General features: G+C 41.3%; 1 protein-coding gene across 5 annotated transcripts in view; it reads left to right on the forward strand.

Moving 5' to 3' along the window:
- The window catches only part of afdna (afadin, adherens junction formation factor a), an 85,753-nt gene that overhangs the window by 13,672 nt on the left and 50,392 nt on the right, over positions 1-21,689 (forward strand). For 3 of the 5 annotated variants that reach the window (XM_084483864.1, XM_084483868.1, XM_084483867.1), the window contains exons 2-8: positions 8,978-9,173; positions 9,499-9,611; positions 11,141-11,298; positions 11,392-11,549; positions 12,913-13,070; positions 16,840-16,924; positions 18,649-18,801. In XM_084483864.1, coding sequence (XP_084339990.1) covers positions 8,978-9,173; positions 9,499-9,611; positions 11,141-11,298; positions 11,392-11,549; positions 12,913-13,070; positions 16,840-16,924; positions 18,649-18,801 — 1,021 coding nt within the window. The remainder of the gene's footprint in view (positions 1-8,977; positions 9,174-9,498; positions 9,612-11,140; positions 11,299-11,391; positions 11,550-12,912; positions 13,071-16,839; positions 16,925-18,648; positions 18,802-21,689) is intronic. The other 2 variants (XM_084483866.1, XM_084483865.1) reach the window with 2 other exon arrangements.

Here is a 21,689-nt window from a genome sequence, read left to right on the forward strand (position 1 = left end):
TAGACCAAGCCAGAGATTTGCACTGGCTGCCGGCGCTACGGAATACCTATTAGGGATGTCACGAGAACCGATACTTCGGTACCAAGTCGATACCAAAATTCTAAAAACGTGACGGTACTCGTTTTTCTTAGTACTGTAGGTACAGGGGATGCAATTCCTCCGGACGTCACGTGGGCAGCATATACACCTACACGGGAACATGGAAGACTGCAACTGCAGCGAGTGCGACGGCTCCGCCTCGACTCGTCGATAAAAAGAATAGCAAGAGTCGTGTCTGGAAGTACTTTGCTTTTGTAACGCTGCGCCGCGCGACTGTTTCAGACGGGACCCGTTTCAATGTTGCGCTTCTAAACACGCATGGTACGACTGCGTTTGGCATCACTTACTTGATGTTGTTTTGATTGAAGATCGGCAGGTTGTAGCGGGTGCGGCGGGCGAAAAGTGAAAATGACCACAAAATGAAAATGAAAATGGCCGACTTCCTGTGGGTTTTGGGGCATGGGTCCAAGAGGCTTTTCTGTAGGTCATGGCACGGCATACGTGCCTACCGAGTTTCATACATATTGGTGAAACGTGGCGCAGGGGCTGCTTTTTAAAGATCCTGTAGGGGGCGCTACAAACATGACAAACACGATTTTTGGTATGTGAGCTACAGGCACCAGTCTACACGTGTCCTGTGAATGTCATATTCATAACTATTACGGTCTCCGCAGAGTGGAAGTTTGTTCAAATTTGACGATTTTTAGCCTGTGGCGGCCATTTTGTTGAGCAGTTGGAACTTTGGTCCCCTGCGGCCACAAGTCGGTCCCGCTCAAATGAAAGATTGCGTCTATGAACTGTGGCGATTTCAGTGACAGCTGCTTTGCCATCTTATATGACCAAAGAAGTGTTAAACACGTCTCTATCAATATTAAAAACAGTAGTTACAGGATAAATAGAATGATGCTAGTCAGCCTCGGTTCAGGCAGCCATCTTCACCAACCGCGTCACGTGACTCGACTCTATTTTAACAAAAATGCACTTGAATAAAAACCCAACACAACCAAAAACAATAAATAAAATTGAAATAAACTACATGAAGCGAACTATACTGTCAGTGAGTGTGCACCATTTGCACTGTCCTGTTTGTACTTTGTTTTTTCAACTAATAGTCCCTACTAATGTCCCATGATCTGTTTATTCCCATGATTTTTTTTTCGCAGCTGGGAAAACTGCATCAGATGATAATGCTTTAGGTGCAGATGCATGTTTGCTGTATTGGTGTGTTTAGTGGTTCACCACAGTCATTCGGTTTGAAATCGAAGTGCTCTTTACATCGTATCAAAGTGTCATTTCTTCAGTGTTGTCCCATGAATAGATATGAAAATATTTACAAAAATGTGAGGGGTGTACTCACTTTTGTGAGATACCGTAAATTACATTCCACATCTAGCGGTGGTTGCAAGTTTTTTTTTAAACATTGTAAACTGGCACGTGACATCCAAAAGGTTGCCATCCCCTGCCATCTCCCCTACACAATGTAATAGTCACATATAAAAGTTTATTATTTCTAAGGAAGCGTGATAAAATGTTTTCACATTAACACATGCGACAACACAAGCAATTTGTTCACTCCGAAATGCAGTTATTCAGTGTTCTTATTGCAAACATAGAGGTAAACTGCATTAATTTGGGACTTGAATATAGGTTGCTTTTGATAACATGACTGTGCAGTTGTATCGTGTACCACCTTTTGCCGAAAGAAAGATGTTTTTCAGCTCAGGAGTAGATCGTTACCTCTTCACATCCCTTTTCAGCTTAGGTGTGGAAAGTTACCTGTTTCTCATGCGTTCTCTGCGCAGGTGTTGAGGCTCACCAGATGGCTGGCCAGCTGGCTGGCTGTTTGCTAATGTTTCTCAATGGTGGGACACATGTATATCACGCACAAATAAATGGAAAATATCCAACTTGAAACTGGCAGGTCAGGCCTACAGCTATAATCCAGACTACCTTGTGTGAAAGAGAATACGAGAAGTGTAAAGTTCACCAGCAATGAGCCATTGCTGGACTGACCAGACGCCTAGTGGCCCGGAGCTGTGGTTACCAACCTGCTTCATCTTGACTCCACTTTCACACCTTCAGTGCACCTTTTCACCAGCACATTCACTGTAGTATTCGCCATGAATTTTATGTACCTACCTGCTTAAAGTCATGTTTTACCATGCCAACATGGAGGTGGGGAAACTGACACTCGTCACAGTTGTTAAATTTGGACCTTTTCAATGTAGCAGCACACGCACCAACACCGCAGTTCCCAATGACATGGAAGCAAGGTTAGGTTCTTAGAGCATCATTTTTAGGTGCCGTGATGTGCCGTTTGTACACAGCACAATCCACACACGTCCATGTGTCTGTTGCAACGCAAAGTGGCTGTCTGACGGGCCGGCTTGCACATGCTGTATACTATAGAAGAGGTTCTAGTCTGGGTGGAAAAACCTCCCAAACCATATGGGTGTGTGATCAATCAACTCATCATCTCCATTTTACATTTACTTAACTCCCTCGCTCTCCCCTCGAGTCTTGACGCTCCAGTCCGTTTCGATGCTCTTGTCTGTCTCGACGCTCCTGTCTAGGGCTGGGCGTTAAAACGATAATGATATGTACTGCGATAGACACGTAATCAATATCAATAGAAAATGCGTTCGATAGAAGGTTTTGATAATTTCTTTCCTCGTTGGAAGTTAACAGAGCAAAGAGTCTAGCTCCGCTTTGAACCAGAGGTTGCGAAGCAAGGTTGGTTGCGTGAACAAAGGCACGCGTCCTCTGATACCTGTGGAGAGCAACAGGCCAATGGCCAATCATGTAACAGTATCAAGTTTGGCTGCGCCATCTCGTCTCGCGTGTGTGTTTCATAACAGAAACAGCGCGATGTGAGAAACGAAAGATGAGTACCGCAACGAGTGAGGAAATTGTAAATAATATATATGATATATATGATAAGATAGTTCTTCTCAGATCTCAGCATTGGTTCATGACAGTACTGGACATATCTCCATTCCCCCTTTGATGGAATTAGCATTATTCTGTTTAATGTAGGCATTTTCGTTATAACATGGATAGCAAGCATAACAACAAAATCGCTAATAGGCGCTAATCACTAGTTAGCGAACATGCTAACTAGCGATCTTTACAACATGGATGATGGTTCATGACAGTACTGGACATATTTCCATGTCCCAACAACAATGACATCCATACGTTCCATGTTCTAGGGACTCCAGGTTGAAGATAAGCTTTAATCCACCTACCAAGTAATGCAATAGTGATCTCATCTCTTATGTTTACATTTAACACTGCAAATGTTTTTAGAACAGTTTTTTGTAGCATATGTTTTGAGCACTTTATAATTGATAATTGTTTTCATTGTGATGTTCATTTTCATTCAGACTTATGTTTATATTTAATTGAGTTTTCCATGTCTGTGTTGAAATTCCTTTTCCCTGTCTGCCTACAATCAGGGGAAGGTTAAATTTAAAATAAAACTGTTTACGTTTATATTTTTCTCCTGGCCCTTTAAAAAAATTTTTTAATCAATAATTATCGATATTGACCGATATGAAACTTATATCGTGATACAGTTTTCAGCCATATCTCCCAGCCCTACTCCTGTCACTCTTTACTCATCTGTCACTCTTTACTCTCCTCTCTGTCTCGACTCTCCTCTCTGTCTCGACTCTCCTGTCGGTTTCAATTCCTGTTTCCTTCTTCAGCCCTCCTGTCCATCTCTACTGGCCCGTCCGCCTTTAGTGCTTCCTCTCTGCTCTTTCTGTGCTAGGTGCAGCAGGGCCTCTTTCAGCTGACCTGAGAAGGCACTTACTGAAGAATTTGCTAGCAATGTGGGGGCTGAAAAAATATTGATTCAGGAAGTGTGTGTGTGTGTGTGTGTGTGTGTGTGTGTGTGTGTGTGTGTGTGTGTGTGTGTGTGTGTGTGTGTGTGTGTGTGTGTGTGTGTGTGTGTGTGTGTGTGTGTGTGTGTGTGTGTCCCCATACCTGGAGTGGTAGAGGTGGGTTATGCATGTGTGGTGACGAGCTGCAGCTGGAATCCATTTCCACAAGCTAAACGGAACACTCCCTGTCAAACCCTTCCTTTTCACACTGTCTTGCTCTCCACACCCTCCGGCCAATATTTCTGAGACGAGTTTCAGACCCAGCTTTGTGAAAAGAAGTGAACGCAACAAACGGAAGAGCACAGATGCATTCCAGCTGTGTATTTTCTATTCAGTGGAATTCACTTTGTAGCCCATGTGCATTGAAAAATGTCAAAAGAAGGGAGATAATTGGGTAGGCCTGTCACGATAACATTTTGCTGGATGATAAATTATTGACGATAAATTATCGCTAAATTATAAGCAATAATATTGCCGTTTTGAGACCATTTTCGACTAATATAATGATAATGGCATAATAATGCAAGCACACCCTTTCAAAGATCAATAAACTTATTTCTAAAAAATATTTAAAACTGGACCTGGAAGACATTTAAAATATCAAAAATAAATAAACAAAATAACCAAAAACCATAAATAAAATGGACAAAAAATGCCCTTGAATAAAAACCAAACACGGCCAAAAAACTGCATCGGATGATTATGCTTTAGGTGCAGATGCGTGTTTGTTGTATTGCCACGTTTAGTTGCTACTGTTTTACAACAAATGCGACATACCGGCTCGCACAGGTTAAGTGGTTCACCACGGTCATTCTGTTTGAACCCGAAGTGCTCCCACATGGCAGCTGTTGCGTTCGGCTTTGAATCCAATTCCATCTTTGTTTTTATTCCTCCAAATCTCAACAAGCGTTTTCTCTGGCTTGCTATTCCTCACAGGGCTCTCATGCTGCACTCTGTAACGCCAGGGTCCGCCTCCCCACACAGAGAACATGCGGCTGACAAGTGACTGACAGGACACGGGTTAACTCCTCATTACGCTAAGGAAGCGAGAGGGGTCAGTCGAGACTGATGCACCGGAGTGAAACCTCTTGTCATCCAGTCTCTGATAGAGAGACACTAGGAAAACAAACACACATGCAAATGGAAATTATTGCTGCCAGCAAAATTAGCGAGCTCATTTTAATTTATCATGCGATTAGAGTAGCTTTATGAGCCCAAGTCTTTTGGTCTGTCACTAAGAATTGTAACCATCAGGGTTAGCATAGATTAAGGAAACTAGCATCTGAAATGGAAAAGGATCAACATTTGTGTGTAGAGTGTGCAGTAGAGGAAGAGGGTGGTGTGAACAACAAAGAAAAATGCAGTACATTACATTCTTCACTGTCTAACATGGAATGTGCTGTGTAAACAAAATTAAGCCACACGTGACTGATTTCCAGTTATTTACACATTAATACCAAACCCCAAAGTTAACTGCTGTTAAGAGATGCACAGTGTCTTGGCAACTGACTCCACTGAAAGATACTTTGTTTTGATCCCCACGGTCCACAGATCCTTGCCTTTACTCTCTCCTAATGTATAACAATTCACTTGATTACCTTTGATCCACTTTAAAACTAAAAAGTAAATTTGAGGTTTGCATATGTAGGTCTTGCTTAATATTGCTTAGTTAATGGACACTTTTAAGAGTTTCAAGAGTTTATTCGCAACAGTTCCCTCCAATATCCTTTATTAACCCACAGCATGTGTCCTTGGCGACTTGCCTCAGTATACCTGAACACAAACACACAGAAAGACAGATGGGCCTTATTTAGCCTTGCTTTTTATGGTTCTGCAGGTGACTTTGGTGTTGGACTTTACATGGTTACACATTTACATGTAGTACAATGTTTCTGTATGTTTAAGAATATTTTTTATTATTTTATATTTCACATCATGGATTTATTTGTGCTAATCATTCTCACACACAATTGGTGCCCTTTGACCCTGGTCTTTCAGAGAAGGGGCCAACAACCTTTCTGTATGTATGTACTGCTGTGCTGGTATAGATTAACTCAACATCGGAGTTGAGTCACTGTGGCCATAAGTAGCAGTCAGGAACCACTGTGAAGTCATCATGCTTTTTATGCCCGGGCTGGGAAAAACAGAGAATTTGTGGTTATCACGTCACCCTGAGATAGATCAAAAATTTAGATGCAAGTCCTCTTCATTAGACATCTCGCTGTTATTGCATGTCTTAAGGGTGGTAGCTCTGACAAGCTGTTACTCTTGGTAAATGCAAAATAGGCAACAGTTCCCATAAAACCCTGTTTAAATGAAGCTTTAGGAAATGTACAAATCCCATTCTCAGCCCCTTCAACAAAATAGTGCTTAAAACAATATTTAGTATTTTAGGTTTAATGTTTGTGGTCCCTATGAGATGGAGAGAGCTGGAGAGAGACATAGACAGATGCATGAATTCCCTGGCTCAGAACCCTGTAGTGATTTTACATACCCTGAATTGTGTATGTCATACCCTTAAATAATGAAACTACTGTTGAAAAAGCCTCTTATTTTTGGGCTTGTTGCGACTATTTCCCAATTATTTGCATGTGTTGCATAGACAGGCATTGACGGACAGTTAGAACTTGTGAATTCATAGTGAATTCAAAGGATTGGGATTGGAATGGGAGAGACACAAGGTCTAAGGACCAAGCGTTATTCATCATGTGTAATTAATCTTATTAACCATCTGTCCCATCACCCTACACAAACATACATGCACTCGCACGCATGCATGCACAATCATGCCCCTTGCTTTTACATACCTTCTGTCACCTCAGACAGCCGTTGAAGGAAACCTCCCGTTCTCACCATTTGTGATTATTTTCTTGGTCATTTGTTTAAACAGTGGGTTATCGATGACTTACTTATGACATTAGATGGATGCAGATCGTGTTGGTTCACTTCCATTGACATGGATACGCAAGAGATGTGAATTTTAAAGTGTTCAGTGTGGTATGGTGGTGCTCAAATGAGTCATCCAAAAAATCAGAAATACACCGGAAGCAGCCTTTAATTCATTTGGTTTATCTATTTGTCTACAAAAGTAATCCGTTAGCGGTGAGCCAAAGAACCAAGTTTATAATCTGATTAGTTTGGTGTTGATTAGCTTGTTTATCCTCTTAAGAACGCCAGACTGCCAACAATGTTTCCTAAAGAAATAGAGATGGTTAGAAGTCTCTCTGACAAGAGCCCCTTGGTTCATTCAACAATAGTCTTTAGAGCTGATGACCAAATTTGGAAATATTTAATGCATTCCATTGACAATATGGTTGGTCAGAATCATCTCTTCGATCATTCGTTTGTGATGATTTTGTGATGTTATGGTGTGTTCTGAGAGTCAACTGAGTATAGTGAGGTTGACCGTGCAACTCGACAAACAATGATGGCTTCGCCCGTAAAGAGATGTATTTTCTTTGTATTTGTGCCACATTGGTTGTTTCAATGTCTATTTTAAATGCTCTTACAAACTTGATTACATTGCTGCTTTAATCCAGTCACCAATTTATGCATTGCACGGTCTTGCTGTGCGTGCAATACAATGTAAAGTTGTGTTTGTTTTCTAGCTGGTTTGCTAAAGAGGCTAATGGTGCTATCCACGCCGGTACGTCCGACCTGCTCTAGCAAGAATGTGACGTAATTTCCTGGTTTGCAGCACTTATAGCTTTCCCATTTCTCATTGGCCCGTCATTGTTATTGTTAGCTACATTAGCCTCTTTTGCAAACCAGCTCGAAAACAAACAAAACAACTTTACATTGTATTGCACGCACAGCAAGACCGTGCAATGCATAAATAGGTGACCGGATTAAAGCATCAATGTAATCAAGTCTGTAAGAGCATTTAAAATCTACATTAAAATGACCAACGTGATACAAATACAAAGAAAATATCTCTTTACGGGTGCAGACATTTTTGTTGTCGAGTTGTACAGTCAGCCTCTGAACTCGCTCTACTTTCAGAATAGCGAGTGGTAGGCCTGCTCGATTTTGGAAAAAATGAGAATTACGATTTTTTTGGTCAAGATTGAAATCACGATTCTTCAAACGATTCTTTTTGAGTTTGAAAATAAAATGCATTTATTCGGCATTTTGGCAAAAAAAACTCACTGTAACAGAGTTTTCCAAATTCTTAAACTACACAACATGTTCAAATAAAAAAATAGAAAATGTTCAAATTGGAAATAATGTACAAATAAAGATGTATCCAGCTGTTCTATAATTTCTATAAAACTTTCAATGAATAAAATAAATATACTAGAAAATCAAATAAATAAATAAACTTAAATTAACTTTCGTGTTTAGTGCACTGACACATTTTTAATCTAACGTTTTTTGTAAACGACACTCAACAAATTGCATTCTGTAAATTGATCCAGTAATGGATTAAGGCTGGAAGGACTGGCCTGGCCCATCATACTCAGAACTCACTGAAATTAACTTGTCTTGAACTTCAGAATCATTAAAAAAAAAAAATTATATATATATAATAATTTTTTATTTTTCAAAAGAATCGTTCCAACTCGATTTTATTAATTTGGAGATCGTTTGACCCTAGAATCGAAATCGTGATCAAATTTGGATTAATTGCACAGCCCTAGCGAGTGGGACCAACCAAAAGGGAGGAGTTCTCCGTGAAATGCCGCAAGAAAGCTGGGAGATTTACACCTTACGACTTGCACATACCAGCGTGCCATACAACTGGATAGCACCATAATGTAGCAAACAATAACAACTAGCCAATGACTCACAAAGACAAACGGGAACGCTGTTAGTGCTACAAGCCAGGATATTACGTCACAAGAGCAACTTGTGTGGGAGGTGTACGAGGCATCTTGAACACACCATTATTTTGGGTCAATGATTATTATTTATTTTTTAAACATTAGTATGTGTTCTATCATCCACAACATAGTAACAGGGTTCTCCCCAAGTCATGTTACAGTAGCGTCGCACTACCACTACATGATGTCCACAATGAATAAGGCTCATCCCGTATCATTCTCTTTCAGGACTTGGAGTTCCACGGTGTGATGCGCTTCTACTTCCAGGACCGCATGGCAGGGAATTTTGCTACCAAGTGCATCCGTGTGTCGAGCACGGCCACCACACAGGACGTCATCGAGACGCTGGCTGAGAAGTTCCGACCTGACATGAGGATGCTCTCCTCGCCCAGATACTCCCTGTATGAGGTCCACGTCAGTGGGGGTGAGTCGTCACAGCGCTTTACTGTCTCAGTCCCTGTGGATGTGCTTGCATTTGTGTGTACAACTTCTTTTAAATGAATGGTGAATTATGTTATTAATCGAAGATTAATGAATTTATTAATTATACTGAGTCAACTGTTTCTGGGCATCATTATATTCTTCCCATTCTCAATAAAAGATGGATGCCGGTTGTAGTTGCTGTAGAATTGCAATAAATAATCAGCATTGCCGGTGTGGTAGTTCTTTGCAAGTTTTGACTTTGCATCTTGAGGTATCCGCAAGGTAAACTGTGTCTGAACCTAACGGCCAGCCATCCTCTGCGTTAGAAGAACGCAAGCTGGACCTGGATGAGAAGCCTCTGGTGGTGCAGCTCAACTGGAACAAAGATGACCGGGAAGGACGCTTCGTGCTCAAGAACGAAAACGACATTCTGCCCAAGGTAGTCAACTACTTACTGTACACATACTCCAGACTTTAACATGTTGAGGTTAATATATTCGTCAGTTAGCCAGGCCATCGTTTACACATTCATTTAAAAGGATACTTTAGATTAGAAGGTAAACGCAACAAAAGTGTACTTCAATTCATTTTAATTGGGTCATTTTAAAAATAACAGATTTTTTTTTTGGACAGTATTATCTATATTTACTGTAAAATATAGATAATATGGTGATAAATTAAAGGTCCCATGGCATGTAAATTTCCCGAGAGTACCCGTAGCCTGCCTATGGTCCCCCAGTGGCTAGAAATGGCGTTTTGAATAAAACGAGCACTAGGTATCCTGCTCCACCTTTGAAAAAATTAAAGCTCAGTTGGCCGAATTTAAATTTTCCCTGTATGTCGTCATAAGGGGCTAGGTTACCTCCCCTTTCTCTGCTTTGCCCGCCCAGAGAATTTGGCCCGCCAATGAGACACTGAGCTACGACCGTGCGAGCGCCACATGTGAGTGTGTGTCTGTGTGAATACACACACTGTAACGCAAGTGTTGTACACTTCTTTGTTATTTGGATAACCGTTCCACAACGAGACTCGTAGTGGGGGCCATGGTTTAGAAGGAATTGGGGTAAAGGAACTTTGGCTTTGACTCCCTTGGTACATGAACCGCGACATGGAGGAGAAAGGGATTGTTGTCCGTGATTGTCTTCCGCCGGAGCCCCGCTGCCTGCTGCAGAGGCACCATTGCCGGCGGTGGTGCCTCGGTGCTGCCTGCTGCCTGCTGCCGAGGCGGTGGTGCCTCGGCAGCAGGCAGCGGGGCTCCGGCGGGAGACAATCGCGGTCAACAAACATGGGCAACAATCCCTTTCTCCTCCATGTCGTGGTCTACTTCAAATTGATGTGGAAGTGGAAGAACCGTCGTTTGAGATTCATAATATCGTCTGGAGGCGCACACAGCTTTTGGCCGTGATAATATATATTATATGATATAGATATCTATGTATAATATGATAGATATAGAGCTCCAGGACTCCCGCTTGAGCACCTTGAGTGTTAGAATATTTACAGAACACGGCCAAAAACTGTGTGCGCCTCGCCATTGCGATACATCCACTGTAAACACGAGCGCATGGTACCTTGGCCACAAGCTTCTCGGGGCCACACCCCCACCCTCCACCTTGACCGCCTCTAAAAACGGCACATTTGTGGAGAGCTCATTGTGGGACTGGCTCGTAGTGGCTGTAATTCTGCACCAAGGTTGAATTTCTTGAACGGCTTAAAGTACTGTATTAGGAGCCCACTAACACCTATATAAAAGCATCCATAAAGTAGCATGTCATGGGACCTTTAAGTTTCACAATGGCATGGCTCAAAAAAGTGGTTTGCAGATTGATAGTGCTAGATAATTACGAAACAGAAAATTCTGCTCATGTTGTTCCCTGAAGAAGTTGGTCTTCAGATGTTTCTTGAAATTGAATCGTCTTTATTAATGGTGAACCAAGCATTGATACAAATTGACTGTTTTTGTAACAGAAGACTCAGAGCAATGGTCCTGAGAAAGAGAAGGACGGAGTTATTCAGAACTTCAAGCGCACCCTGTCCAAGAAAGAGAAGAAGAAGGAGAAGAAGAGAGACAAGGAGTTTCCGCGTATCCCTGATGGAGACGAGGAGGCATTCTCAAGAGAGGACGGGTGTGCATCAAACCATTTTTCTGCCACATCATAGTACTTTTTCTTGTACTTGTTCTGTGCCAAGAGAGCTCATCTTTACGTATCCCTACCCAGGGACAGCCGGCTCGCGGCCGAGGTGTATAAGGACATGCCGGAGACCAGCTTCACACGGACCATCTCCAACCCGGAGGTGGTGATGAAGAGGCGGCGGCAGCAGAAGCTGGAGAAACGGATGCAGGAGTTCAGGGGCAGCGACGGAAGGCCAGACTCTGGTAGGCACAACTCTGAACACCTGCCAATCATCTGCCCCACTGATTGGGCTATGTGTGTAGTACGACTCTGCTGCTGCTACAGATAAGAGGCATTCAATGATGGAACTAGTGATGTAGTGTAAAATAAGATGTCAATGAAATAACTAGGTTATAGTTTAAGACATATAGAAATAGATTAACTGAATTTAAAATATTAGAACAGTAGTCTGAAATAGATTACAGGTGCGGTGTGTAAGATCTAGTTGCGTCTAGCAACAGAAAGGTTGCCCAACCCCAACCTCTCACATACCAACGACGTAGGAGAAGCTACGGTGTCCTATACTGGTCCAAAAGGTGCCAGTAGGTACTTTCCAAAAAAGATGTAATAGTCTGTGTCAGCATCCAGTAGCCAAGTGTCAAGTCACTTTATAGATTTATAAATTGTATTTACTTTACTTTATTTAGTCGATAGCGATTACGATTAAACGTTTAAAAAGCATCCTTTCTACAGCTGTCTATTCTGGGCTACTGTAGAAACATGCCTGGGCAATATGGCGGGCTCCGTTGAAGAGGACCCCTATGTAGATATAAAAGTCTCTTTCTAATTAAAACCCAACAGTTCTTATTTTACACACATTTTTTATTTAACACTTGTTAACACATACTTGGGAATATTCCACTGCATCTTTTAAGTTTGTTTATGTTGTAGAATAGTTTGTAAAAGGTTTAAATGAAGTGCATCAACTGTGAATATAGGTATGAAGTTAAAAACGTATTGGATAGCTGAACTGAAGTGCAAGCCTTTAACAGTTTAAATGTTTTAAGCTTGAATCAAGTGTTAGAATTTGCATATAACGGATTTTGATCATGCAAAATAGCATACATTTCAGAATTTTGGTTAATATTTGTAGCACGACCCAAGAAATTACAAAAAAAAAAAAAAAAATTACTTATTTAACTGAGCTGAGCACTCCCCGCTAATGTAGTACTTTTTTTGGTTTGTTCGGGACGCAAAAAAATAAAATAAAAAATAATGTCTCCGTCCCCACATGACCATTACTTTTGGGATTTGGTTACAGCCTTTTATTTTGTAGAATGTTGATACTGATGGTGCTAACATGTCCCTCGCTGGTCTTGTTGAGCAGCTCACCAACTTCATAAGTAACATGTTGACCATAAATGTTAAATCCTGTAGGTACATGCGACTCCCTTATGCAAGATAATCAGCCTGGTTTTAGCCTGGCTGAGCCGTTCCTGCCCTGCTCTCTACTTAACTGTGTGTGTGGGAGAGGGTTGCTGCTCGCCTGCCTGTTGTGCTTGTCATGTTTCTCATCCATAAGACCCCCCACCCCCTTCCGGCTCAAACTCTTTGTCTCCCTGGCAGGGGGTACCTTGAGAATCTACGCTGACAGTCTGAAGCCCAACATACCCTACAAGACCATCCTACTGTCCACCACCGACATGGCCGACTTTGCTGTTGTCGAGGCCCTGGAAAAGTATGGCTTAGAGAAGGAGAACCCGCGGGAGTACTGCCTTGCCAGGGTAACCAAACACAAAACCCAACACTCAAACATCACACTACTATAACCACCAACATGCAAACACAACACTACCACCACCATCATCAGACTCATCAGCCTGATTTGCATGTTAATGGGGAGGGTGGTATTGTGATGTTGGTTGTTTTGTTTGTGTTTATGGTGTTAGAAGTAATACAACACACTATATATATATATATATATATATATAAGCAAAACACCACCATAAACATACAAATACAACACTACCACCATCCATTTTGGATATAAAGTATAAGTTAGGTTTTTCTCTTAAAAAAATATATTTAAAAATATATATATATAGTCCATTGTTTGCAGCATCTTTATGAACCCCGTTTTTTCTACTGTATGAATGAGGAACATATCTTTTGCATTTTTACGCACTGCATCTGTGATCTCCTGCCACCGGGGCCCTTGTCTTAAGCAATGACCGCCGATGCCAAAGTTACTTAGCCTAGTCCTAACTAGACCTTCGTACTCATTTCATTCATACCGATGGTCTAGAACTGCTATAGAGACAAACGATTTCTCACTTGAAGGCGGGTGCTGTTGAAGTTTAAAACCTATTGGCTCTGCCCAGTGCCACTCCGGATCTGCCTTAACCAATCGCTAACGTTTGGTCGTGACGTATTTCATGCTTAGCAAACTCCTTCACCACTAACGGAGCCAGCTGGAAAATTAAACTTTTCCCGAATCCCATGGGAAGAAGCGCCACAACATCTTGACACCAACAAAAAAAGAAAATCTGGCTTTAATTTATCTATATTCGGCAGAGTTTCCACAACAGACCGAATAGCTTTCTCCATGGTCTTCCTGCTGCTTCCTGGTATTCGTTTGACTACAACTGAAACTCGCGCACGACCTGTACGTCACTGTTCTCTGATTGGAGGGACAAACTTGAGGGAAAAGAAATCGTTCGAACATACAGCACTCCCAGACCTAGTACTGAAGTGAAATGAAAATTGAGTGGAAGTACGGAGGCGGGCGGAACCAGGCTAAAAGTTACCTTTTTAGTTGGCATTTTGTGGCTTGAGCTGACGTATGCATCTCTTGGTGTCACACACGCCTACCAATCCACCGATGCATGTGTCTTTTTGTTGTGTCGAATGCCTGTTGGTATACGTGTAGCTCCGTCCAGGCAGAGGCTGAATGCTTCACCTGGGAGAGGGTTAACCTTCTCCAGCAGTTGTAGTATAACGCCACTTGCTCTTGTATAATGCGATTATTGCGGCTCAGCCGTTTCACAAACGTAGGTGAGTAAAGCTGCTAATTAATAAATTAAATCGCTCATCCCTAATATAAACTAAACACTACAAACGCTCATGGATGAAAACCTTTTTTGCCACAGGATTTTGTGAGACTATGGTGGGTGGACCTCAGACCTCAGTATTTTGTGCCCTGGTATTGGTAATTGTTAAGATATGATGATGGTGATGAGAAGGAACTTAATGTTAACCATCTAATTTAAGTTCCCATGGACATTATTAAACAAACCAAAAAAGAAATCTAAACATATGAGCTTAATTAAGATGACTTGACACAGGTTTTAAATTACTTCCTGTTGAAGTGAGTTGTATATGCAATGAAATGTTGTTTATGAAATGTAAGTAATGTTTGTAAATGTAATGATTTAATAGTATTGATATTATGTACATGACATTTGATCACACATTTGTTATTTCTTTAAAGTTTTGTCATTCATATTATGCACAGAAACCCCTACTATTGAATTTCTATGGGGGATTTCAGTAGTAGTAGTAGTAGAAGTAGAATTATTTTTTTATGATGGCTTGACAATGGTACATATAATACACCTATTTATTAACTAGTACTTGACTATAAGCGTGAAAAAACAATACACAATGTAATACAGCAGCTTTATCTATTGATAAGAAAGCACAATAAAGTGTTTTCCAACTTAACACTGGAGGTCTGCAGCTGGAAGATATTGAAAAGGTCCCTACTCTGGGGGTAGTACTTTCCAAAAGTACAGGAACTTTATGGTGGGGCTTGCATCTGCAGCTGCAAATCGACTGTGGTTTGTTCATTTCGAAAGGCAGTAAATCAAACACAGTGCTCTTATTGCATCCATAGTGGTAAACAACATTCATAGACCGATAATTATCGCAATCTGTTAAATGTATTAATCCTTCATCTTGATAGCAGTCGTTGCTACAAGACTGTTTACTGATGCGGCACGTGAATTTAGGTTGTATTTGATACAAACTTCCTCAGAAAGAGGAATATCCTTCTTTAGTTATCAAACAGGGAACTAGGGCTGTCAAAATTGCTCAAAAATGACGTTTGAATATTCAAATAAAAATAAAAAAACCACATATATTCTAACTATTCGAATATCTATATTTGCGCATTATTTCAATGACGCGCATTATGTCAATAACATGACAAACTAATACACGAGACATAACTACTTGTATAGGTAGTTTATTTAAGTTTAAACATATTTGACAACATATTACCTACACAAAAATAAGTAAATGAACTAATGGCCAAGACCGCAGACCTCGCTCTCTTTTTCTCTCACTCTCTCGCTCCCCTCACTCTCTCTGCGCATACTGGTTTAAATATACAACAACAATAAACAAATGTGTTGATTGCTGATCAAGAGTTTTGTGCAAGCAATTTAACGTCCCGACTCTTGTCCCAAATATGGCAGGCTTCATTGACTTGTGATTCAGTGGCAGCCGCGCTGCAGGTGCTGCGGGTGTGTGTTTTTCCACATTCGAATATTAATTTTCACCTTCGAATGTCTGTTTTTAAAAACTATTCAAATATATATTCAAATTTTGAATATTCCTTGACAGCCCTAAAGGGAAACTACCTAAAAAAATGAACGTGTCAAAACCATGGATGTATTAATGAATGCACATACGCATTATCATAATTCCCCTTATCGCGGAACTGCCCTTCGTTACACAATTTTACAGATTAAAATTCAAACGCCACAATGATTGAATCCTCTGAATCCTCTTAATGATATTTTGATGAAAGTATGGAGCTGGTTGAATTATTTTTTTTCTTGTGGTTGTCTAGTAACTAGTAACAAGTAAGAAATGAGTCCTTAGCCCAAGTGAAGGAGTTTAAGTACCTCGGGGTCTTGTTCGCGAGTGAGGGTACGATGGAGCGTGAGATTGGCCGGAGAATCGGAGCAGCGGGGGCGGTATTGCGTTCGCTGTACCGCACTGTTGTGACGAAAAGAGAGCTGAGCCGCAAGGCAAAGCTCTCGATCTACCGGTCGATCTTCGTTCCTACCCTCACCTATGGTCATGAGGGGTGGGTGATGACCGAAAGGACGAGATCGCGGATACAAGCGGCCGAGATGAGTTTTCTCAGGAGGGTGGCTGGCTTCTCCCTTAGGGATAGGGTGAGAAGTTCAGTCATCCGGGAGGAACTCGGATTAGAGCCGCTGCTCCTTTGCTTAGAAAGGAGTCAGTTGAGGTGGTTCGGGCATCTGGTAAGGATGCCCACTGGACGCCTCCCTTGGGAGGTGTTCCAGGCACGACCAGTGGGGAGGAGACCCCGGGGAAGACCCAGGACTAGGTGGAGAGATTATATCTCAACACTGGCCTGGGAACGCCTCGGGATCCCCCCGTCAGAGCTGGTCAATGTGGCCCGGGAAAGGGAAGTCTGGGGCCCCCTGCTTGAGCTGCTGCCCCCGCGACCCGACCCCGGATAAGCGGACGACGATGAGGATGAGGATGTCTAGTAACTTGCGTCTTTTTCTCATGCAGCAAGATGATAAGTTGGGCAAGGACACGATACTGGATGAGACGGAATATCCACTTCAGATATTCAGAGACTGGCCTGCAGATAGAGGTAAGAAACAAAACAACATGGAAACAGACCCACACAGTTTAGTCCACAAAGTTGAGCTAAGACATTTTAATGGACTGGTTAATAAATCAAGCTAAACTCAACACTCAAAATAGCCAGTGCTGGAATTTGAGTTCTGCCTGCATCAGTTTGATTTGACTGGGATTTCAAGAGTTCAACACTGATTGAATATCATACAATTTTGAATCTAATGCTCCTCAAAAATGGTACTAGTAGTTAAATAGGCTATGTGAAATAAATCAACATTTTTGGTCACTGTCTGACAGTATCATACTCCGTCAAACGCAAATACCCTGCCCCATCAAGTGAGCGTTCATATCCATTGAAAGACTGCTGGCGCCATCCGTTAGAAGTGCACTAAAATAGGCCCCTTTTGTGTTGGGCCATGTGTCCAGTATGGATATAACTTTCTATTAATGATGGAATATATGTATATGTATATGGCATGGAAAATGGCTTGGATTAGGAAGAAAATTATTTTTAATCCATTATTTTCAGGGGTATGAGGGACATGTGCATCAATGTTTTCGTTACGTAGTTTCTGTTATAATAATCATATGGTTTTATAGACTAAAAGACTTCTAAGACCGGATGTCAAAACACCCCAGCTTTAACAGCTTTGAACCCGTTCAACTATAAATGACTGCTGGTCGAGGCACTCCGTGGCTGGTCCGGTGTGACCCCCTTTACATTGAACCTCTGCTGTAACCCAGTCGGATTTGGACCATGATTGTATCTGAAAACCACGTACTTCTACCAAACGGTACTAGCAAACTTCACTCAAACAGAGCAAACCAATTAGGTTAATCTATAGACGACGTGCAGATTTAAACACTTCGACCAATCGATTGGGCACAGAGTTGGTCTAATTTAAGTCTACCAAGATTTTATTTGGTTGACTACAGCACTGCAATTTAGTTGTTTAATCTTCAAGGGTTCTGTCATTTCTCTTTAATTTGGCCCTACAGCTGATTATGATATAACACCTGACGGTGATACAGATGAGTGAGATGGAGAAAGGGAGAGATACAGACCAGTGACAGAGAAGGGGGAGATACAGACGAGTGACAGAGAAAGGGAGAGCTACAGACGAGGGAGACGGCGAAAGGGAGAGCTACAGACGAGTGACAGAGAAAGGGAGCGATACAGAAGAGAGACAGAGAAATACAGACAAGGGTAATAAGGTGTCATCATGGTGAAATGCCATTTTGAGACAAAACAAAGGTTTTGAACAAACATACCCACTCAAATGTGAAATGAGTCTCCGAGCCCAATATGACCAGGATCCTGAGCCATACATTCACAACAACGTGCTCTTGAGTGGACGCTCAGAGTGGCTCGGAGTTTGGGTTAACATAAAAAGCCATTTACTGATGGAGGAGTTGTCAAATAGGTGTTGTCATGAATGCATGAGTGCAGTACTTTATTTTAACATGTAAAATTTCACATTTTATTTATTTTCAGTTCTATGTTACGTGACAATGAATATTGTCAAAAAAGTTTTTTAAATCGTACTGGATGCATTTGATTTGACAATATATATCACACTAAACAGTTAGACATTATGATCTTCCGGGCCTTTTCTTTAAGAAATTCTCTCTAACTGGTCTTTCGTTATGACCACTATCATGTTAACTGATTCATTTAGTTATATTTTGTGTAGTTACATTTTGGTCATTTGATTGATGGTGTATGTGTGTCTCTAGGAGCGTTGGTGTTTCAGCTGAAGAAGAGGCCGCCTGACTACCAGGGCAGGAAGGGGAGGAAGGTGGAGGACAAGATTCAGCGGGGCAGAGACGGCTCTCTGCATGGCTCCCTTCCCCCAGAGAAACTCCCTTACCTGGTGGAGCTGAGCCCAGGTAACTGCTGGCGTCAACCGCAGATCCTACATTCTTCCTGTTAGATAGAGAATCTTCCTGGGTTATTGTCCCAACTGGCAAGTATATGGGCCAGCCACCTCTTACAAACAACAATTCCCATTGGGTATGACATTCTTCCCTGACTGCCATAAAAACAAGAATCAAGAGCCAAATCCGCTGTTCCTCAAAGTTTAGACTACCAGCAATATGAGCTGCTGAACTTGGAGAGCTGTGGTACCGTTGTTCATTTCTTGACGTGTACAAATTATGTCCTAAACAAGTGGAACTAAAACACACAAGCCTATTTAGTGGAACGCTAGCTGTCCTCTTGCATTCTGTACAGTCATGATATGCCAAAATGGTTTTGCATGTGCACTGCATGTTTAGTTATTTTGGCAATATTTCAAGGGGCTTGAACAAATGCTGGTCCTCACTCCGGCCTAGTAGAAGAAATTTGAATATCAGTAAATAGTTATTCTCTCTGTTCAGCTACCTATTGCGTTTTCCTAACTTATGAAAATAAATAGTCTTCACTCGCACTTTAAGTCTTCTTAAAAGTGAAGAGCAGTTTTTAAAAGAGAAAATGTACGTTTTTAGTTTTAATAAATAACAACACTAACAATTGCAATATTGCAATATACTAATAAAAACACTAACAATTGCAATATGTTGCCTCGCACTTTGTGCTTGGCCCCCTAATAATTGGTAAGATATATATAGGCCACTTTAACATCATAAGAGAATACATATAGAAAAGAAAAAAAATCAGAAAAATTCTAAATAAGGTTTAATACATAATATACATAATACATTAAAATAAAAAATTACTACAATTTAAATACGTATACAAATTATTGTTATGTATGACCTACACAACAATAGAAACAGTCTCAAAAGGGGTGCTATAGCCCCAAATGTATACGAACCAACTGCTCCATTGAATAAATCTTTTGCCATAAAGTGTTCACTTTATCCAGGTCCTAAACAAAACTGTCCATTGTCAGACCAATAATCGACAAATCACTTTACACTTATCTTTGCAGAGACGTCCACTGACTCTGCATTGTGACTTGAAATCTTAACAGACATACGCAGTGCGTTTACATGACACTCAAGAATATTGAATTATTGGGTTATTCCGACTGATTGGATTATTAAGATGCATGTATACACCTTAGTTGGACTAGAACCGAATTGGGTTTCTCATAGTCTGATAAAGACCCCTAGATTATTTGATTGATAGTCGCATTAAGCGTGCATGTTTACGTTCAATCGAGTTGGGATTGGATTTTGCATTCTGCGCATGCTCGAGATCTTTTCATGGGGGCCGGAAGTAGAAGGAAACGGTAGTCGTCGTGTTGTCGCCGTCGGAAAACGAGAAACGACGATTTATTTAAAAAGGTGGCGCAGAAGATGGAGGAAGCCGGTGTCGTGCCAATGTAGTTACCCCCTATAAGAAGTGTATCATCAACATGCATTCAGTACACACTACGCTTCAATTTCACCCAAGGCTGAATTAAAAGTTTTAAATTTAAAGTTTTTCTTAATGTTGGTCATCAACGAGGTTGTAAAGTAGTAACTTCTGGCACATCTACCAAAATAAATGTTTTTTTCTTCCGACGTGTTTACGATCTTTATTCATTCATTGCGCCGCGGCTGAACTGACGGGGATATTATGAATGAAAAATTTAAAAAGACTCATGGTGGGGGTTATCTCGGCTATGGTGGAGAAGGAATTGGGGGAAAGGAACTTGGGCTTTGACTCTCTGAAGTCCAGATTGAACCGCGACATAGAGGATTAAGGGATTGTTCCCGTATGCGGGCTCCGCCGCCGGAGGAGTCCGCATATGACCCAGAGGTCAGAACAATCGAGCCTGAGTTTGTTGTTGCTGGTGACATAAAGAGGTAAGCTGGTGGCTCTATTACCACTAGTTGAAAAGGGTACAGCCTTTTCAACCACCTATCGTACCGGCCAATGAATCGATTTTCTCAACACCATGTATAATCACACCAATGCGGAGCATAGTCAAACTATGGCTTTTTGCATGTAAACGTACTGACTGACTGATATGTATAAAGCATATCATATCCCCAGAAGAGCAGCTGTACACGAGTATCGCAGAAACCCTCACTCTAAAAATGTTACCGGAGGTAGGAGAGAACAGCAGGATGCCACGACTAGCAGCCTTCTTACACCTTGCGCACTACCCCCCTCCTGCGACCTAATCCACTGGAACATCTGTTGTGGGATCCTTGTGTTCTGGTGCTTGGTTTGCATGCTCGGTTTGAGAGAACGCGTACATGGGATTAACCAGGGAAATCATGTTATGCTCAATTTCTTTCCTCCTTGCTGCATTCTGACTCTGCTTTGTATGTCTTCCCTTTCCCTCCCCCATGCTTCCTAATGGCATGTTGTGTTGGTGTGTTTGCTTACTTTTGCGTGTCTGCTTGTGCATGTGTTTCACCTGCCTGTCTGCCTACTAGGGAGAGGGAATCACTATGCCTACTACGCATATCGGCACCACGAAGGTAAACATGAAAATCCTCTCTCTATATCTCTTCTAACCACGCATCTTTATATACATCTCAATAAATCAGCTGGTGTGTGGTATATTTATATACATAATTATCCCACATGTCACTCAATCAGCTGATTGAGACATTGTTGTATGATGGGCGTCTTTGACATAGATGCATGGTGAGAACTTGATTCATTTGTAAAGTTAAAAAAAGTCTTGACACGTTTTAAATGGTGATATTAAGTTTAGATATAATCTTACTTTTATATGGTTTTAGATAGTGATGTTAAGTCTTAACGTGGGCAGTTATGGATAGTGATATAACAGGTCTTACCCTAGCCATTTTTTTTTATAGAGAAGTCTTGACTA

Source organism: Micromesistius poutassou, assembly GCF_964030765.1.
Source record: "Micromesistius poutassou genome assembly, chromosome: 19".
NCBI classification, from domain to species: Eukaryota; Metazoa; Chordata; class Actinopteri; order Gadiformes; family Gadidae; genus Micromesistius; species Micromesistius poutassou.